At 45.2% G+C, this 20,838-nt stretch overlaps 1 protein-coding gene across 2 annotated transcripts in view; it reads right to left on the reverse strand.

The window, feature by feature from the left end:
• The window catches only part of NCAPG (non-SMC condensin I complex subunit G), a 33,982-nt gene extending 15,129 nt beyond the window's left edge, over positions 1–18,853 (reverse strand). For both annotated transcript variants that reach the window (XM_032224553.1, XM_032224552.1), the window contains exons 1-10: positions 18,300–18,853; positions 17,617–17,726; positions 16,616–16,822; positions 15,821–16,049; positions 14,906–15,051; positions 13,591–13,675; positions 7,811–8,003; positions 6,701–6,841; positions 6,089–6,229; positions 5,047–5,170 (exon numbers count right to left, since the gene is read on the reverse strand). In XM_032224553.1, the coding sequence (XP_032080444.1) occupies positions 5,047–5,170; positions 6,089–6,229; positions 6,701–6,841; positions 7,811–8,003; positions 13,591–13,675; positions 14,906–15,051; positions 15,821–16,049; positions 16,616–16,822; positions 17,617–17,726; positions 18,300–18,603 (1,680 nt within the window). In that variant the 5' untranslated portion in view covers positions 18,604–18,853. The remainder of the gene's footprint in view (positions 1–5,046; positions 5,171–6,088; positions 6,230–6,700; positions 6,842–7,810; positions 8,004–13,590; positions 13,676–14,905; positions 15,052–15,820; positions 16,050–16,615; positions 16,823–17,616; positions 17,727–18,299) is intronic.
• Positions 18,854–20,838: the final 1,985 nt, after the last annotated feature.

The raw sequence follows: 20,838 nt of genomic DNA on the forward strand, positions 1-20,838 counted from the left end.
CATTGGGAGCCAGTTTAAAAATGAAGGCGTGAGTCTGTGAAGGACTTGTCCACGATGTGTCTTCTGGACTTGTCAATGGTGTCTTTTTTCCGCACAACCTGAGGTGATCTGGTAGAGAAGAAAGAACTTCATAGATTGGGTATGTCCCATGCTTGGACTCTCCCGCCGCGCCCAGAGAATGATAGTTCAGGTAAGCCAACGGTCTTTCTCCTGTGCGCTGCTTGGAAAGTCCAAGCATAGGACATACCCAAGCCATGAAGTCCCAGGGAGGGAAGAAGGATCAATCAGAGTGTGTGGAGTTGCCACGACCCTTTGTAACACTCTCCTCCCAAAGGAAGCCTCAGCTGCGGCTTAGGAGTCTATGCGATAATGTTTAATAAACAGAGTCAGGGACAACCAAGTGGCCACCCTGAAAATCTCCTCTATAGGAGCCTGCGTTGCCTTCGCAGCTCTGGTGGCAGCACTCCTTGTAGAGTGAGCAGTGAGTCTAGGTGGTACTGCCCAGCCCTGGTGCTGGTAGGCCAGCTTAATACAAGCCCTCAACCACCAACCGATGGTGGATGGTGAGACTTTGCTGAAAGGAAATGAAGAGCGATTCAGATCAATGAAAGGCTGCGAACCATCCTTCGAACATCCAGTTTGTGCGAGGTTCGTTCCCTGGGATGCTGAGGGTGAGAGCAAAAGTTGGGGAGCATCACCCCTTGTGCCCTATGGAACATTGAGTTAATTTTTGGCAAAAAGGCTGGATCTAGCCGGAGGATGACCCGGTCCGCATGAAAAATACACAGGTCCTCCCGGACCAAAAGGCTGCCAACTCCGACACCCACCTAGCCAACGTGATGGCTATGAGGAAAACTTTTTAGAGTCAGATGTTGGAAGCCGATCGAATGTATGGGCTTGAATGGAGTCTTGGTCAGGGCCCGCAGAACAAGTGGAAGATCCCATGTAGGGAACCTATGGACCGTGGGCAGATGTAGATTTGAGGTGCCCTTGAGGAAACTTTTCATCTGAAGGTGCTGTCCCAAGGACACTGGCAAGTGTCTAGTTAAAAAGGCAGGTGAAGGGTGTTGGGAGACAACCCCTTATCCAACCCCTCCTGCAAGAAGTCCAGCAGTTGCGGGATAGTCGCTGTGACGGCCTTCATCGTGAAGGTGGCCCAGGTTGCATCATAAATCTGAGACGTGGACGGACATCAAGATGCCTGGATGGCACGAATGACCTTGTCAGAAAGGTTGCCCTTCCTCAGAAGGTCCCCCTCAAGTTCCAGACGGCCAGCTGGAGTCAGCTGGGGTCCAGATGTACTATGGCCCCCTGGCTGAGGGAGAGCAGCTCCTAAGGTATCCTCCATGTCCTGCATATGGAGAGACTGTCAAGGTACGCATACCAGGATCTCCTAGGCCAGTGAGGCGCTACCAGTAGAACCTCCACCCCCAGATCTTCCGTACGAGCTGGGGGATGAGAGGCAGAGGCGGAAAGGCAGAAGGGCCTGGGCCAGTGGCAACGCAGAGCATTGGTTCCTTCTGCCTGCACAGTGAAGTATCTCGCAAAGAACCTCGGGAGTTGGGTATTGGTTGGACTGGTGAACAGATCGACCACTGGTAGACCAAACCAGACATTCAGTTGTCCACTCCCGAGATGTGGTCCACTCATAAGGAAGCCAGATGTCGTTCCGCCCATCTTCCTAGGGCATCTGCCTCCGCCATGAGGGCCTTGGACTTGGTTCACCCCTGGCGGTTTATGTGGGCCTTCATTACTATATTGTCTGTGAGTACCAGAACATGGTGACCCACAATGTCTTTCCGGAAGTGACGTAAGGCCAGCCTGGTGTCAACTCTAGACAGTTTGTGGGCCACCTCTCTCTGTGACCATTTGCCTTGTGTCACTTGTGTCTGGAAGTGGGTGCCCCACCTCTGGAAACTCGCGTCTGTTGTGACTACCAGTCGGTCTAGCTCTTTGAAGAGACATCCCTTCGTCACAGCTTGTGACTCCCACCACCGAAGGGACTGTTTTACCTTCGGGGGCAGTCTGACATATGTGGGAGAGTTGCTGGCTTTTGCTCGCTGGATGGGTAGGAGGAACCATTGTAGTTCCTGTGCATAAAGGCACGTCCAGGGAACTATCTTTATGCAATAAATCATGAGTCCCATTAGTTGTGATAGAGACACGATGGATGCAAACTGGTTCACTCACCTCCAGTGCGCAGGTGGTGAGACTGCACCTTCGGTCCGGTGATAGGAACACACGGCAACAGTCTGAGTCTATGAGTGCTCTGAGATGTAGAATGCAGGTCGACGGCATCAGATGGCTCTTTTCCCGGTTCACCAAGAACCCGTGATGTTGCAGGGTGGAGATGGAGACCCAGACGTCCCTAAGCGCTTGGTCGGTGGACGCTGATTGGATCAAAATGTCATCCAGGTAGCAATGAAGACGTATTGGATGAGAGCGCAGATGGGCTGTTGCAACCGCCAATATCTTTGTGAAAGTCCTCAGTGCAGACGAAAGTCGAAACGGCAGAGCCCTGTACTGGTAATGCCTGCCGTCATAGTGGAATCTGAGGAACTTTCTTTGGGACCTGCGGATTGGGATGTGCAGGTACACCTCCTTCAGGTCGATTGAAGTCAACCTGTCCCCTTGTCTGATGCAACCTAGGATCATCTGCAAGGATTGCATCTTGAAACACTTGTAGGCCAGATTTCGATTTAAATTTTTTAGGTCCAATATGGCCCTCCACCCCCCGGAGCTCTTCGGGATAAGGAAAAGAATGGAGTAGAAGTCTGTTTTCTTTTGTTCTGCGGGGACTGGTTCGATAGTGTTTATCTGTAGGAGATGCTGAAACGCTTGCATGTGATCTCTTTTTGGGAGAGAGACAGGAATGGGATAGCTAACAAAGATGCGCAGGGGAAGGGAAAGGAACTCCAGGGTCAGTCCCCACCTGACCGTGTTGAGGACCCAAGCATCCCTGGTGATCAACTCGGGCAGTATAAAGCTGTAGATGGCCGCCTATGGGAGAATCCCATTGGTGGTCACTTGGTCCAACGGTAGGGGCAGTTGCTGGATCTGCCGTTAAAGGGCTGTTGCTGTCTGCCTTTATCCCTGAAGGTTGCTCTATTCTGGCCACAGTCACTACCCTGGGGATAGGATCTCTGGTAGGAGGGACCCGCACCTGAAGAGTAAGTCCCCCGAAAGGACTGCTTCTGAAAAAAGATATTGCTTTTTCTATCTGCCTTCCTAGAAGTAGATGGAAGAACCTTCCATTTATCCTTAGTCTCGATCAAGACTTTTTCTAAGGTCCCCCCACAAACAACTGCCCGCCCTTAAAGAGGGGCAGAAGCCAGCTTCCACATTGACTTCATGTCCATCTGCCAGTGGCAAAGTCACAGCAGACGGCGTGAAGTCACGTTGGAGGCTAAGGCCCGGGAAGCAAACTTGGCAGCATTGAGAGAAGCACTAGCTGAGTATTCAACAGCTGCACCGCCCTTTTTGGGTGATGAGGGAGCTGTCGGGCGCAAACAAGGACTCCGGCAAGGCAGCAAGTTGTTAATGACAGCGGGGGGGGGGGAGGAAGCCTCCTACCTCCCCCGCGCCTGCCAGCAGCCGCTGGACAAGCACCCCGGCAAAAGTGAGCTTCGTCAACAACATGGAGCCAGGAAGCCCTGAAAGCCCTCACCAGCAATTTTAAAGTCACAGGAAAGGAAATCAGCTAACTATCAAACTAAAGACGAAAATTAAGAAAGTCTATGCTAACTGAAGGAGAATCCTAGTCTATTCACAAGCACTGAGGAGCTCCCCAATAATGCGTCCAAACTGGGTTGGACTGAGTTTTTAAACTGGCTCTCAATGAGGAGGGGAGGCATGGCTAAAAAAATTAACTCAGTCCTTGAGCAAATAGACTGAATGTAACCCATGCTTGGACTCTCCAAGCAGCGCATAGGAGAACAAACAATACTCATTTCTGGGATTCCTTTGGGAGAAACTCACATTATAAAAAAAAAATCTCCCCTAATCTTTACACGGCCACAAAAAAGGACAAGCCTTCTCGCTAATGCTTTTGAGGAAAAAAGCATTCCTTGATCCTTGGAAGGCTTTAGTAAAAGTTATTAAGAGCATCCTAAGACCATGTTGGACCTCTGTGCCTCAAATTCTCTCCCATTCTGACCTTTCAATGAGGAAGAACAAGCATGGTGGTCTTGAGCCCATCTAGCTTGATTTCCAAATAAGGAATATAAACATTTAGAACTGAGAGGAAAACTCATCTGTTGAGGGGACAAAGAAATATGATATGGCGAGGATATTTGTAGAAAAATCTAGTTGATCACTCATACTTGCAAACTAGCCAAGCTTTTCAAAAGGGGTGACATGATAACAATCTTTCAATATCTGAGGGGTTGTCATAGAAAAGAAAGGATCAGCCTAATCTCCAAAGCATCTAAAGGCAGAACAAGAAGCAATGGATGGAAACTAATCAAAGAGAAAACCAACCTAGAAATAAAGAGAAATTTCCTGACAGTGAGAATAATAAATCAGGGAAACAGCTTGTCTCCGGAAGTCATGGGTACTCCATTGCTGGAGGTTTTCAAAAAATTATACAACCACTTGTCCAGAATGGTATAAGACAGTGGCTCCAAGCCTTTTGGGTGCTAGGGTCCAGTTCTGTGGATCAGGGGGGAGGTGGAAGTTTCATATGCTGAATAGGTCCCACGTATGCACAGATGGGGCTTTGCTTACTTGCACAGCCTGATTCCTAGCGAGCCATGGACCAGTGCCAATCCGTGGCCAAGATATAGGGTCACCTGCTTGAACAAGGGGTTGGACTAGAAGACATCCAAGCCCTCTTCCAACTCTGTTATTCTGTATTCTGTAATTTTTCTGAATATGTGAATATTTTACACTCAAAACTTGTCAGGGACATTTCTTTTTAACTGTTTTTTTTAACATCCAAAGAAAGCAAACAATTTACAAAGGAGAAATGAGTCAAAACAGGTACTTTGGTTAACACAATTGCTCCTAAAGGATTAAACTTTCAATGTTGCAACCAAAAGAACATACCATCTGGATTCTTTGGTCATCATCCTTCAAAAGGCAGAGCAACTTTTCCATAAGATGGGATACAAGGGATGCTGATGTGGTTGGAATCATAAGAATTTTTTGTAGAACACTCAGCATTCTCTTCCTTTAAAAAAATATACTTTTTTTGAATTTAAAATCCAAGGAATCATTATTTGGGGGTGGTTTGGTGCTTGTGTTTCTGATATATGGACATCACTATTTCCTGCCAATGAACAAAGTTTCAAATCCCAAATGTTACAATTGTGGTTTCTTCTCTGCTTAGGAATATTGTAAAACATGGGAAAACCCTTCCCATGTAAAATATATGAGACAAGCTCAGACTGAAACAGAGAAGGAAGATTACAGTATTTGGCTACAGTGCTATCTGCTTCTACTACACACTCCAACTCTCACTCCCTGAAATTCTGGGAAAAGGGAAAATATTGTGCAGCTGGACTACAAATGCCCAGACCAAATGGTCAACTGATTATTCTTAAATCACAACTATTTCTCTTGATATACTCTGCCCCATTTATATTTTTGAATCCATTTTTTCTGGGTGATTCTTTCATGTATTGGGAGATTGTATTGTTGATGACCTAAGACATGTTTTCTCTACATGGAGAAAGCAACATCACCCTCTTCACTGTGGTTGAGGTATGCAATTGAGGTTCTAAAGATCTGTTTTTAGACCACCTACAGACATCTCACAGACCAGATGCTCCTCATTCCTACTGTCTCCTAGATTCTCCCCCATTTTTAAAAGTAATGCAACTTTTTTTTAAACTATAAAACATTTGCATCATCTGATTGTAAGAAGTACTATACCCCTTTGGCTCAAAACAATTATGAGTGGAAAATTTACAAACCACTTGAATTGATGTCAATATGTTAACTTGGTTTGTTCAAATGGATATTATCAGATAACTTCCCTCCAAATCAACCTGTTCCTTTCTATACACATTTTAAAACATAACTTATAAAAAAAATTATCCCTCACAATTGCATAAAACAATGTTGTTGTTGTTTTTTAGAGTCTTACCTGCCTCCTTCTTCGGTGATATCCATGCAACCAATCATTAGAATTAACTGCTGACCTATAAATTCCTTGGTCATCAATTGCTCAAAGCAGGCCAGATCTTCCTTTTCTTCCTGACTGAGTTCTGGAATGCTTTGAAAGTAGCTTAAGGATAAGAAAATGATTATTCTGTCAAAAAGGATTAAGATTTATCTCCTTGCCAATCCCAGACTGTTGTATTCAAACTACAGGTCAATCCACTTCCCAGACAGCAATGTGGTGTTGGATTTTCTCCCGATCTTTGTCAATGGCTGAATATTTAGAAAATTTTAGATGGACGATGCAAAATCGCAAGACATCTGAAAGAATTTCTCCTTTACACAGCATGGTACTGTGAATCTGATTACACGACTCAGCCAATCTGCTTTAATTTCCTTATTATTTCTCCAGCATTTCCTGCCCATCAGATATCTTTATTATTAACATATCTTCTAAAAACCAAGTTATTCCAAAATGTTTATTCCAAAATGTCATCAGAGAACCTTAACACCAATACCAAGAATGATAATTGTAAGATTAAAGCAGAAGGTATATTGAACTAACATTGCAATTTTTGAATTAATTGTGTTAACGTACCTCAACAGATAATCCGCATAGATAGCAGTCTCTGGCAAGACTTCTTCTAAGACTTCTTCTCCTTTGGATTTCAAGTGCTCACAAAGAGCTTTCCAATATAAGGCACTCTCTGCAGTCAGTTTTTCTATTGGGATGGTTTTCCTTCAAATGAAGCACATGGAGGGCTATCAAGTTTCCATTTTTTTAAAAAACAATTCTTTTCTTGTGTTAATTATGTAAACCAGGAAATTTCAGATAGCAATCACTACAAGCTAATATATCTATGAAAACCAAACATCTACATTAAAATAAGTTTCTGAAACATACTACTGTATGTTTTGATATTTATCTTTAAGAAATGATGTCCTGTGAGTATACCGTTGATGAAAAGTTAAAAGAAAAAAATTTCTGTTCTCTAATATTTGCCTATTTATTTTTGTATTTCTTTTCATAATCTAGCAAGCTCTAGTGGTTTATATAATTTATAATACAGCAAAATTTAAAAAATCAATAAAATGAGCCTATAAGTCTATGTTTGATTGCTATATAAATTTTATATTTAAATTTTATATAAATGAAAGTAAAATATGACACTGTGTATAGATCTAGAAACATATTCTCCAATTATATCTCATTTCCCAGTCGACTTCCTTTATATGCATGTTTCATGAGCTTAGCCTTTTTTTAAAATAAACATATCACAATTGGTTGATTCATGCAACATTTTTTAAACCTTGTTACATTTGACTATTAGTGTGCTATCTGAACCTACCACTACAAGAAGACCTAATAGTATTTTGGTAACATGCTGGGAGAATTAATTTTGTGTACATTTTTTAAAAGACAAGTATCAGCATTGCTGGCTGGGAATTCTGGGAGTTGAAATCTACACATATTACAGTTGCTAAGGTTCAGAAACTTTGGCATAGGAAGGCTCAAAACTCATGGTGCACAAATTTCATGAAGAATATGGGCAGGAATTATGCATGCATTGAAAATAAAGAGCTACTAAATCCAAATGAAGCATCATGGGATATAATTTTAAAGGCAGAAGACTATCTTATGTTCCTTCTAGAGAGTATACATTACTCTGACCCAGTAAAAAGTCAGCCACATCTGTATTATCCCTACCTTTCATCAAGTTCTGAAAACTTTTTAATCAGGTCCTGGCAAGGAGACAGCAGGAACATAGCATTAAGAGCTAGAACACCCACTTCGGGGCAACTCTCCACATCCAGATGATGAAGCAATTCTAAGACATTTCCTTCAACTAGACGTAACCAAGCTTGGAGAAGCTGTTTCTGTACCACTTCTTTCACACTTTCTATTAGAGACAGAAATGAATTCCACATCAGATGTACATACATACACATGTATAGGTATGTATGTATGTATATATGTATATGTATGTATATATGTATATGTAGTTATATGTATGTATATATGTATGTATGTATATCTGAATAATCTCTCTCCCCCTCCCTCCCGTAAAACATTCTGTTTAAGTACTTTGTAAAGCAGGACTCAGAATCATGAGTCTTCACTTACAACTATTTGTTTAACAATAGTCTAGAGCAGGGGTGTCAAACTCAAGGCCTGCATGCCACATCTGGCCCATAGGGTGCTTAATGGGGGCGGCCTGGAAATAACAAAGGTCTAGCGCAAGGTACCTGTGCTGGCTAAAATGGGCCACATGCAGCTCCCCCATGCTTTGTTTTCACCCTCCATGACCTCCTGCAGCACTCTGCCGGCTGAAAACAGGGCTGAAAATGGGACTGAAAACAGGCCATATGGGGCCCGTTTTCGGTGGGCAGAGTACTGCAGGAGGGAGATGTCCTATTCCCCCCCCCCCACTGTCCCAAGGAGAACTACAATGCTGAGCCAGCCCTCGAAGAAGTAGTTGAGTAGTTGAGTTTATTTATAGGCCGCCCTTTTCCCTGAGGGGACTCAGGGCGGCTAACAACTTGTATGGGAGGGGGAAACATACAATGACATATAAACACAATATATAGTTAAAATCGAGCAACATTCATTCAACATTCGGGTGGGGGCGGATTATACTCTTTACCCCCAGGCCTGACGGGATAGCCAGATCTTGAGGGCTGTGCGGAAGGTCTGAAGGGTGGTGAGGGTACGAATCTCCACGGGGAGATCGTTCCAGAGGGTCGGAGCTGCTACTGAAAAGGCTCTCCTCCGCGTAGTTGCCAGGCGGCACTGGCTGGCAGATGGCACTCGGAGGAGGCCTAATCTGTGAGATCTAATGGGTCGAGAGGAGGTGATTGGCAGGAGGCGGTCTCTCAAGTACGCAGATCCACTACCATGAAGGGCTTTGTAAGTAGTAAGAAGCACCTTGAAGCGCACCCGGAGATCAACAGGTAGCCAGTGCAGCTTGCGGAGGATAGGTGTTATGTGGGCGAACCGAGGTGCACCCACAATCACTCGCGCGGCCGCATTCTGGACTAGCTGAAGCCGCCGGATGCTCTTCAAGGGCAGCCCCATGTAGAGCACGTTGCAGTATTCCAGCCTAGAGGTCACGAGGGCGCGAGTGACTGTTGTGAGAGCCTCCCGATTCAGGTAGGGTCGCAACTGGCGCACCAGGCGAACCTGGGCAAATGCCCCCCTGGTCACAGCCGACAGGTGGTAATCAAAGGTCAGCTGTGGGTCCAGGAGGACTCCCAAGTTGCGAACCCTGTCTGAGGGGTGTAAAATTTGGCCCCCCAGCCTGAGCGATGGAACACTAACCAAATTATTGGGAGGGAAACACAACAGCCACTCGGTCTTTTCTGGGTTGAGTACAAGCTTGTTAGCCCTCATCCAGTCCCTGACGGCCTCAAGACCCTGGTTCATCACGTCCACCGCTTCATTGAGTTGGCACGGGGCGGACAGATACAGCTGCGTATCGTCCGCATATTGATGGTATCTTATCCCGTGCCTCCGAATGATCTCGCCCAGCGGTTTCATGTAGATGTTAAATAGTACGGGGGACAGGACCGACCCCTGCGGCACCCCATATGTTAGGGGCCTCATGGTCGATCTCTGTCCCCCAACCAACACCGACTGCGACCTGTCCGAGACGTAGGAGGAGAACCACTGCAAAACAGTGCCTCCCACCCCCACCTCCCGCAGTCGTCGCAGAAGGATACCATGGTCGATGGTATCGAAAGCCGCCGAGAGGTCAAGGAGAACCAAGATGGAGGCGTGGCCTCCATCCCTGGCTCTCCAGAGATCATCGGTCAATGCGACCAAAGCGGTTTCTGTGCTGTAACCAGGTCTGAAGCCGGACTGGAAGGGGTCCAGGTAATCGGCTTCCTCCAAGGACCGCTGGAGCTGGTAGGCCACCACCTTCTCAACAACCTTCCCAATAAAGGGGAGGTTGGAGACTGGACGGTAATTGTTAAGTACGGCTGGATCCAAAGATGGTTTCTTCAGGAGGGGTCTCACCACCGCCGTTTTAAGTGCGGCGGGGAAGTGCCCCTCCCGAAGCGAGGCGGTAATAACCGCTTGGATCCAGCCCCGTGTCACCTCCCTGCTGTTAGCAACCAGACAGGAGGGACACGGGTCCAGTACACAGGTGGAGGCACTCACAGCCCTCATGGCCTTGTCCACGTCCCCGGGGGTAACATCCTGAAACTCAACCCAGCGATTGTCTACCAAATCGTCCACTCGTGCCTCGGCTGGATCTGCAAAGGTGGAGTCCAAATCCGACCGAAACCGAGCAACTTTGTCCGCCAAGAACTGGGCATAGTCTTCAGCCCTACCCTGCAAGGGGTCCCCCGTATCCCTTTTATTTAAGAGGGAACGGGTTATCCTAAACAGGGCGGCTGGACGGGACTCGGCGGACGCAACCAAGGTGGCAATATAAGATCTCTTTGCTGCCCTAAGTGCCCTGATGTACTCCTTGGTGCAGGTTATTAAGAGTGCTCGGTTCGATTTATCGGACCTCCACAGGTGCTCTAGGCGTCTCCTCCGGCGCTTCTTCTCCCGGAGCTCCTCGGTGAACCAAGGAGGCCTCCGGGATCCGCCGCCTCGGAGGGGCCGTAGTGGCTCAATCCGGTCAAGGGTCTCCGATGCTGCCGAGTGCCAGGCAGCAACCAGAGTCTCTACCGGACTGTGGGCGAGAGTATCAGGAATAACCCCAAGCTCCGTCTGGAACCTCAAAGGGTCCATAAGTCACCTGGGGCGGAACCACTTGGTCGGTTCCTCCTCCCTACAGTGGGGGTTTGGCCTTCGGAAGTCAAGCCTCAGTAGGCAGTGGTCTGACCACGACAGGGGTATGATCTCATTACCCTCAGACCAAGATCACAAGTCCACTGCTCCGAGAGGAATACGAGGTTGAGCGTGTGACCCGCAGAGTGGGTTGGGCCCCGAATTATCTGGGTCAAGCCCATGGCTGTCATGGAAGCCATGAACTCCTGTGCCCCATCAGAGTGTTCACCGAGCGTAGGCAGATTGAAATCCCCCAGGACCATAAGCCTGGGGAACTCAATTGCTAGCTCGGCTACTGACTCGAGGAGCGAGGGGAGGGCTGCTGCAACGCTGTTGGGAGGCAGGTACGTTAGCAGCAGACCCACTTGACCCTTGAGGTCCAACTTCACCAGCAGGGACTCACACCCGACAAGCTCCGGAGCAGGGATCCTACGAGGTACTAAAGACTCCCGAATAACAATAGCCACACCCCCACCCCTTCTCTGAGCTCTCGGCTGATGAAGCACCTGAAATCCTTCTGGGCACATCTCTACGAGGGGGACTCCTCCCTCCGGGCCCAGCCAGGTTTCAGTAATACATGCCAGGTCTGCCCCCTCGTCTAAAATTAAGTCCCGGACGAGGGGAGCCTTGTGAACTACAGACCTGGCATTTAGCGACAACAGCCGGAGTCCAGGGTCCTGATTACTCGCGCCATCTGGCCTCGGAGTGGGACTCATAGGGCCGGAAGGAGGGATCTCTGTGACGTAGCGAACCCTCCCCCGGTAATGGCCAGCCCTAAAGTCCCCGCCATAACTGCCCCTCCCCGTTACGACCGTAATGCTCCGGCCCACTCCCGTGTCCGTGGTCCCCCCGACCACAGCTATAGCTCCCGCATTCCCTGACAGGCCCTCCGAATCAAACACACTCATTCGTTCACTCAGACAATCCCCACGTGATAATTAAAAACACATAAAACACAGCAATATAGGGTAATAAAAAAGTGGGAGCATTCACTCAATCACATGCAATCTCATACACTCATCATACCAATTAAAAATTGCGCAGCGTGCAAAGAACATATGAGGCTTATGTAAAAGATCTTAATAGTCTTAGCCTTCTCTTCTGTAAGTCTGGTGAGAGTTCTGGTGAGAGTTCAATGAGGGGGTGCAGTCCAGAGAGGGGTGCTCCGCCCCTCTCCCTTCCTCCACGTCCCAAAAACTGTGCCCAAGGCCGGAAGAGTTTCCTTTGAAAGGGCTGAGATGACATCTCTGAGCCTCCACGAGTGGTAGTAGACACACTAGGTGGGCCAGGTTGTAAGTCCAAACATCCAGCTGCTGTAAATAAGGGGAGCCAGGTGGCAAGAAGGGCCCCGTAGCCGTGAAAAACCACACAGGACAGGCCACACTGAAAGTTCAGTTTCATACCCCTTGGTCTAGAATTATGTTGGTGTTGCAAAAAAGTTAGAAACCATCCTGGAGGTTACAACTGTCACACCACTCCCATATGATTGCAATTTGGATGCTTGGCAACTGATTCAAATTTACAGCAGTTACAAGTGTCCTGTGGTCACATGATCGCGATTTGCAGCCTTACCAGGCAGCTTCCAACGAAATTATCCCAGGCAGATAAACTTAACTATGTGATTCGCTTAATGACCATGGTGGTTCATTTGATGATGTTAATGAATTTTTAAAGCCTGAGTATGTTTCCCTTTCTCCCCTTTTATACGCAACAGAATCAACAAGCTCCTACATTCATTTAAACCATAAATAGGTATTATCTAGCCCTTTTGCTGTCTCTGTTCAGCACACAGCCACAGTCCAATGATTCAGCCCTCCACAACAGTCTATGTTTCCCATTGTGGCCCCTTGGGAAAATTAATTCCCCCCGCCCCCAATTTACATTGTATTTCTTCACCTTCTCAAATGAGAAGAGTAAAATTGAGTCTAAGGAAGAGTGAAGATTCTCACAGAAGAGATGTTGACTCTGTATAATTTGTATATATAATGACTATATACAATGATGTATTTCTATTATAATTCTGTTTCTGGCCTAGCACCATGTTTCCCTGAAAACAAGACCCGGTCTTATATTTTGGGGGACTCCAAAATAAGCACCAGGTCTTATTTTTGGGGCTGCCATATATTTTGTACGCACAGGAACCGGCAAGCGCGAGGACTGATGGGAGTGAGGGCACTGCTATTGCTGGGTCAACCCTCTCCGTTCCACCATCTGCTTGCCCGCAGTCACAATGGGCCAAGTTCTCGGGCATGCCCCCGCCTTAACTTGCCCTGCCAGCTGGCCCTGGAACACTAGAGCTCGGGTCTTGCTCAGGCTGTTACTACAAGGCAGAAGGCCGTGTGTTTCGTTGAGATCACCTGTCTCCCTCCCATGCCTCTGCCTGTGTCACTGTGCGTCAGAATCACCTGCCCCCATTAATTTAGGTATCCTCAGTTCCATTGTCTCTTGGCTTGAAGGCAAAATGGAGGTTGGCAGCAACAGGCCCGAGCGGCAGCAAGCAGCCACAGAAGAAGTGAATCAGCAGTAGGCTCCTGTGGGCCAGGGCTGTTGGTGCCGGGGAAACACAGTATTATTAATCCTAAGACATCCCAAATTACTTTAAATTAGATATCCTGTCTTCCATCAGTATCTAGACACACATTAAGAATGTATTGGAAAAAAGAAAATTGCTTTAAAACATTTAAATTAAAATGAAAACATTTTACCTGATCTATCATTAAGTCCTTGCTGCAAAAGTTTTACTCTCTGGGCTATTGTCAAAGCTTTGACATGAACTTTTTCTGCCAGTACCTTTAAAAAAATATTTTCACATAATTTTTCCTTTGAATAATATGGATTAATAGCATATAAAGAAAAATACACTGAAGCATACTCAACACAATTGACAATGTGCCTCTGAAACTGTAAACAGACAAGTCACAAAGCTAACACAACTGTAGAATAAGACATTCTACCAAACTGCCTTTAAAAAAAATAAAAACTGACAACCCAATACACTGACTAAAATGCAACTTAAGACCATAGCTGCTTTACTGTATCCTGCCATTTAAAAATAAATCATGTATTCTTATGGTGACTTACTTTGTGCCCTCAAAGTGAACCTCTAAGATCTTCAAAAAGTAATGCTCACTTGGTATCCAGAGAATAACCAGCGCATAAATCCTAGTCCAGGAATGAAGATTTGTGAGCTGTACCACTGTAGCAGATTTGGCTGATAAGATTGTTCTTTTGAACAGACTGGGCATATATATTTTATGTGTGTGTTCTGCTAGTTCCTACCTATAACTGTTTGAATGGTATAGTGGTTGGCAATCATATTAAACAGTTAATGAAAGAACACTCCAACAAGAGCCGAGGTAGCGCAGTGGTTAGAGTGCTGTACTGCAGCCACTTCAGCTGTTATCTGCAGCTCGGCGGTTCAAATCTCACCGGCTCAGGGTTGACTTAGCCTTCCATCCTTCCGAGGTGGGTAAAATGAGGACCCAGACTGTGAGGGCGATATGCTGACTCTGTAAACCGCTTAGAGAGGGCTGAAAGCCCTATGAAGCGGTATATAAGTCGAACTGCTATTGCTATTGCTATTATGTTTCTGATGAACCTAGAATCCAGAATTTTGTATAAAATCACTGTGGCTGAAACATAGTATGTGACATAGGCAATACTCAATTTCAACTCGTAAGTTCTCAGCAATATAAAATTAACTTCCTAGCCAATGATAATACTAAAGCATTTAAATCCACAGAAAACAGTACAAAAATGGGGTTGGTCCCCATCTATTTGGGGCCATTTCAAAGAAACATCTCCAGATAAAACTAAAGGAGATTTTCAGCACTTCAGCACAACTCACCTGAGCAGCTCTTTCTGCAGATACTGATAGATAAACGCAAACATTTCTGTTAATTTTAAAGTATTTTCTTACAGAGCGTGATCCATACTTGTTCTACCAGCTAAATTGTCCAACAGTTTGTATAATTTTAACACAGCATAAATAGCAAGTGTCATTATCAGACATTTATTCACCTGATATGCTAATTTCCTGACTGTATCCTTTACATCCATGGTACGACCAATAATTTTGGGCAGAGTTTTAACTGATGGACTAATGCAGGACAACACAGCACGCCTTACTTCTGAGTTGGAGTCAGTCTCAATTAAACTATTGTAAACTGAGAAGAAAAAAGTATTATGACAGGTTTGTTATTGGTAGGAATATCAACATAAATAAAACAAGAGTGCAGAGAAGCTGAAATGCAGACATTCTCCAAAACATTTCAAGCTTAGAGACTCATTTAGCTAAAGCTCAGCAGGAGTTATCTAAGCAACTCAGGGCGATAGTCTCAGGGCTATACTTCATAGGACTGCTATTAATAAACTCTTTGTAGCCAAACGTTCCTGATAGTTGTGTAAAGCTGGATGATTCCCACATGAAATGCTCATTACTAAATATTGTTGGAGCCCAATTTGCTACTAGTTAAGCTCCTTCTTTACAAACAAAAGGTCTTTTTCTGGGAAAATAATAACAAAAGGTAAGAGAAGCCTAACATACATTTTACCCCCAGATTTTTAAAAACCTTTAAAACTTATTCACACAACCTAGGATTTTTTGTAGCAATTTTGTTCTACTAGGCATCTCTTTCAACATGAAGAGAACAAAACAAAAGGAAATTATTTTAACACTTAATTCATATAGAATATAGATAAGCTGGGTAGCACACAAATCTAACAAATAAATTCACACTGCCAGTCCACCAAGGCTTCCTCCCAAGTTAACTATGATTAATAATTTCAAAATATAATAAAATAATAAAAATCTAAAACTCTGAGTTTGACGAGTTTCTTCTTTATTAAATACTAAAATTAAAATATTGCAGCATTTTTTAAAGAACAGCAGAAATAAGTTGTTTAATAAACCACATGAATTGGCAAGGAATGTACCATTAACAACTGGACACTGGTCATCCTTGGGATCCTGAAGCCTAGACAAAGCCAACACAGCTTGGATTCTCACATTTGGTACTTTGTCTCTTGCTCTGAGCTGCATAGCAGTATTAATCTGATCAAACAGTTCATCTTCGATCTGGGCATTCTCTGGCAGACTTCCCAAAAGTTTATTAATAAGTTGGCACACACGAAATCTAACTGCATTGCTGTTAGCAGGGTGGGACTTAAAGACAAAGAGAGATTTTTAAGCATTCATTGTTATTGTGGTTTTACACAATTATAGATTTTAAAATTTGTGCTTCAGCTTTTGCTCTGGTTGCACAATAGTAGCTGAGGTAAAAATTGTACTATTTTGTTTACAGTGAGAAAGAATCAAACATTTATGCTCAGACCCTTATCTATATTAATTTATTTTCCCTTTCTGAAGCACGGAAAATCTGCCCCAGTTCGGAAATGCTCTGCAGAAGCAATTTTACCAAAGGTTATTGTGCAAAGAGAACAATTTTCACTTGTGGAGTGAATCTGTGGAAGCCACAGGTTTAAGCATAACAGAGATATTGAAACAAAAAATACTCTCCTGTATAAATGAATTTCAGAAACTCTGGCTTAAAAGCTAATCAATTGTACTGCTTTCCTTAACACAGGCTCCCCCACACCCACAGACAAATGTGATATTAATACACATAGATGTATTGGACCATTGTTTCAGATGATGTTGGATACACATTTTAATGAAAGTTTTTATCTATGTAGTATCAATTATTTCTTATTACTTTACAGATATAGTACCTCAAGAAGAAAGGTGAACAGGGAATTTAGAAAGGGATTTTCGATTTCTTCCTCTTCAGCATCGTCTTTCTCTGAATGATACAATGAAGCCAGAAACTTGGCTACAAAATTTATCACTTGTTCCACTGCAGGTTCTCGTTTGTAGATTACCATAGCATACTTCAGATAATGAACAAACTTTTCATGAAAATCGTCCTTGTCTTGTAACTAGGAGCAAGAATTAACCTCTAAGTTCTTGGAGAAAAGGCTAGATACATCAAATAAAAGATCAAACTCCAATGAATTCAGTCAAGACATTTGCAGACCTTCTTATTGATACATCCCATTCAAAAAATTCTTCTCAACAGTATTTTTCCTTAAACTGGCTTTTAAACAGACATTTCTACATGCGAACAAAACTCTGCTAATCCCAGGAAGCATAGAGCAGCATGAGGAAAGCTGGGAAGTTTTACAATTACTGGAGGAGCACAAAATACCCCTACAATTTTAGAAGACCTTCCAGCACTTTGTTTTTCCACATTTGCTCTCCATCTTAATTGCAGATGAGATGGTTAGATATTGTCATTGATGCAATGAACATGAATTTGAGCCAACTCTGGGAGAGAGTGGAGGGTAGCTGGGTCTGGTGTACTATGGTCCATGGAATTGCAAAGAGTTATACACAATTTCACGATTGAACAACATTTTTTTCTAGTTCTTTCTCATTGATGGGTATCTCTCTCTAGCTACTGCAATGTCAAATATCCATACTGTTTCTTTGGAATTGCAAATATGTCTGACTTATTATGAAATGAAAATTCCATAGGATTTTAACCTCCTTATTCTCAATTACTACTATTCTCCTCTTGTTATTTTTTCCCCATTTTGCCACCTTGTTTTTCCATGCTTTCTTAAAGTCAATGCTTTTCACATCTGAAGTCTTATAAGTAAAAGAATGATTGTATAGTGACTTTTGCAAACCAATGTGGGAACTCCCATAAGGAATGATAAACAATACTTACTTCATTATAGGTATGCTTTAAAGATGCCACCAATTTGGCCTGATTTTGGTGAGGTTTTTGAGCTTCCTCAAAAGCCTTCCTAATATCAATCAACTTTTCCCCTTTCATATCTGCAAGGAGAAGGAAAAATATGGAAACTAGTTCCGTGCTTCTGCAGTGCCCAGCTGTGGTGGTGTTTCATCTTTGGCAAGTTTTCTTTGTTCAGTGCATTCCTTGAGATGAATATTTAGACCCAATCACCAAGGGTGACATAAATATGGAAGAAATTACTTCCAATTCTTTCCTTCCTGCTCAGCCCATTATGGCTGATTTATCTAATAAACAATGGTTCATCTTGACAGCTAGTAAAATTAATCAATAATAGAGACTACAGTCTTCAGAAAAGCATCGCAGAAGCTGCTTTAAAGGACCTTCGTGAAACCAAATCCAAAGCAGTAGTTTTGGGTCTAAAAATGGTCCAGATCCTAATATAGCAGCCTAAGAGCCCCACAACGGACAGCTGGGGATGTGGGCTGCTGAGACACTGCTGGCCTCTTTCCAAAACCCATGGGCCCGCGAATATGCCCGCCCTCCGGACCCTGTTGCGCTCCCACGCACGGCTGGAGAGGATCCCCTGCTGCCCCCAGGCTCAGAGAGCGCAGCGAAGGCTGAATCCCGCCGCGCCGCGAAGCCGCCCAAGTTACCTGCGGCAGCTGGGTCTCTTCCTCGCGCTGCCTTCAAATCTTGCGCGCGCTCAACCGGAGCTGAGACTCTCGCGAGAGGCTGGAGATTCCGGGCGGAATAGCTGCTCCGTTGCCCTTGGGTTTTGCAACAGTGCCCCCGCGTGGTGGATGCTCCCGCGGTTGTTGAGAAAGGACGGGAGCAGGGATGCATGGTTGAAAATGTTGTTATTTTTGCATTGTTAAAAGTCATTCTTCCTCTGTTATGGCACAGGTCAGCGGCTCTGGACGGGAATCTGCTGGCTGGGCTGTGAACTGAACGAATCATGTTGCCGTGAAGTGTGACTCCGGTTAAAATGTCCTAATTCGCTCATTTGTAAACCTTCGTCAAGGAAAGCTTCAGCAGCAACTGGCTACCCCGCCTGTTGTTCCTGCCGCTGCGAGGGGGCGGCGGCGGTTCTCGCGCTGCCACTCCCGACTGGGATGTTGGAGAAGCCATGAAGAAAAGGAAGATGAGCCACCGTCAGGGAGGCAAGCTGCCCCAGGAGGGCAGGAGGAGAGCGCAGCATGGAAATGCCACCGAGGGATAAGAGGCGTGCAGGCTAGGAAGGGGGGTGGGGGGTGGGCTGCGCTGGCTTATTCTCAGTGGCGGACTGGGGAGGCCGCTTCATCCCAGCCAGAGTTGGGGTGAAGCTCTCCCACCTGCAGGCCTCCCAACCAGGGGTGGGTTTCTCGGCCCGTTCCAACCGGTTCGGGCTGGCGGCGCCCTCGTGCACGCGCACGGCACACGCATGCGTACTAGCGTCTGTGCGATGCTCCAGCTGCTCCTGGAGGATCGCGCAGGCGCTGTATGCGTCCTGCGCATGCATGGAAGCGCAGAACTCGTCAAAACCGGGTAAGGAGCGCGGGCGGGCAGGTGGGCCAGTCGCCGTTCCCGGAAGTTAGTTACTTCCGGGTTCGCCGGCCAACTGGTTCGCAGGGACCGCCGCGAGCCGGTTGAAACCCACCCCTGCTCCCAACCCAAGTCACGGGAACGCCGATGCCCCTTACCTCCGAGGCCGGGAAGGGGCTCTATATTTCCAGTGAAGGGAGGCAGCTGTTCTGACCTTGACTCCCCAAAAGCATGATAATACGCCATTTATTTAGTTTAAAGTGACTTCCTCTCCAGCAAAGTCCCGGTCAACAGTCTCTCGGGAGATTTTACAACTATACACTTCTATCAGGCTTGGAGAGCTGCCAAGTCAATATCTTCCAAATGCCACTCTGTAGCAGACAATACTTGGCAGGAAGTCAGGAACAGATCTTCACCCTAATGAATTAAACTAATTGTCTCCTGCAAACTCCACTCCCCTTTTGCTCCTCTTTATTCCCTACGGGAGGGGCCATTCGCCGTCCGTCTGTGGCTTTACTAACTTTTTTTTTACTTTTTTTTTAAAGAACGTATCTGTAGGTGTGGCCTGTTTTGTGGGAGTGGCTCAGCAGTCATGTGACTGGGTGGGAGTGGCTTGGCAGTCATGTGACTGGGAGGGTGTGATTAGGTAGGTAAGGTCATGTGATTGGGTGGGCATGGCCACCCAATCACTCGATGTCACTCACATGGAGGGGCACCTGGCCTGGCTTCTCCTTGCCCCTCCCATCCCAGCCAGTCCTTGCCTCATCTTGCATGTTATAGTGGGAGAGGAAGCATTTTCAAAGTCATCTTCCCCTTGATATTAGCCAATAAGATGAGATTTTGCTGTCAGAAGACCACCTGCTGTACATTTCCAAATATTCTTTATCACCATTCTCTTGGTAAGACTGAGTGGAGAGATTTATAAAGAATAACAGAGTTGGAAGGGCCCTAATCCAACCCCTGCAGAAGCATGAGATGAGACCCTATACTATTATGGACGAAATCTGGCATCAGCACCAGAATAGCTCAAGAGTTTTCAAACATCGTAATCTGGCACTGCTTGAACCACCGCCTCCAACTTGTGCTGGATGATGCAATAAAAGAAATAAAACAACTCAACCACTTCAAGGTCTTCCTTGCTAAAATACACATCACTTTCTAGAAATCCTGCAAGAGCCAGAATGACCTTTTCCACATCTCTGAAGAATTGGGCATTAAAATTGTGAAGATTGGCAGTTTTGGGACCAAGATGGCTGACTGTAGTTTAAGGGCAACCATACCTGTGTGGCATGCTTATCCAGCGCTACATCAGTTTTTTCTGGGCAATGAAAGATTCCCTGGCATGGCTTCCCATTTTGAAAATCTAAATTTTTTGAAGGATTTGGCTCTCATGATCGATATTCTAAATAAGATTTCTCTTCTGTCAAATGCCCTGCAGGGGAGAAACACAGATATCATCAAGGCCGAAAAATTAGTATTGCGAACAATTAAAGCATTTGTAGTGCTTAGACAGGGAAAGGGCGCGTATGAAAAAAACATTGATGCAATGCTAGCTACACAAGCCTTCAAAAACATAAAATTAGCTCCAAATCAATGATTTGTTGCCCTTCCTCGTGAAAAGCTTATTTTAATCATATTTAAGTAGTAAGTGCACAAAATAATAAATTTCCT

This window comes from Thamnophis elegans, chromosome 9 (genome assembly GCF_009769535.1).
Source record: "Thamnophis elegans isolate rThaEle1 chromosome 9, rThaEle1.pri, whole genome shotgun sequence".
Classification (NCBI taxonomy): domain Eukaryota; kingdom Metazoa; phylum Chordata; class Lepidosauria; order Squamata; family Colubridae; genus Thamnophis; species Thamnophis elegans.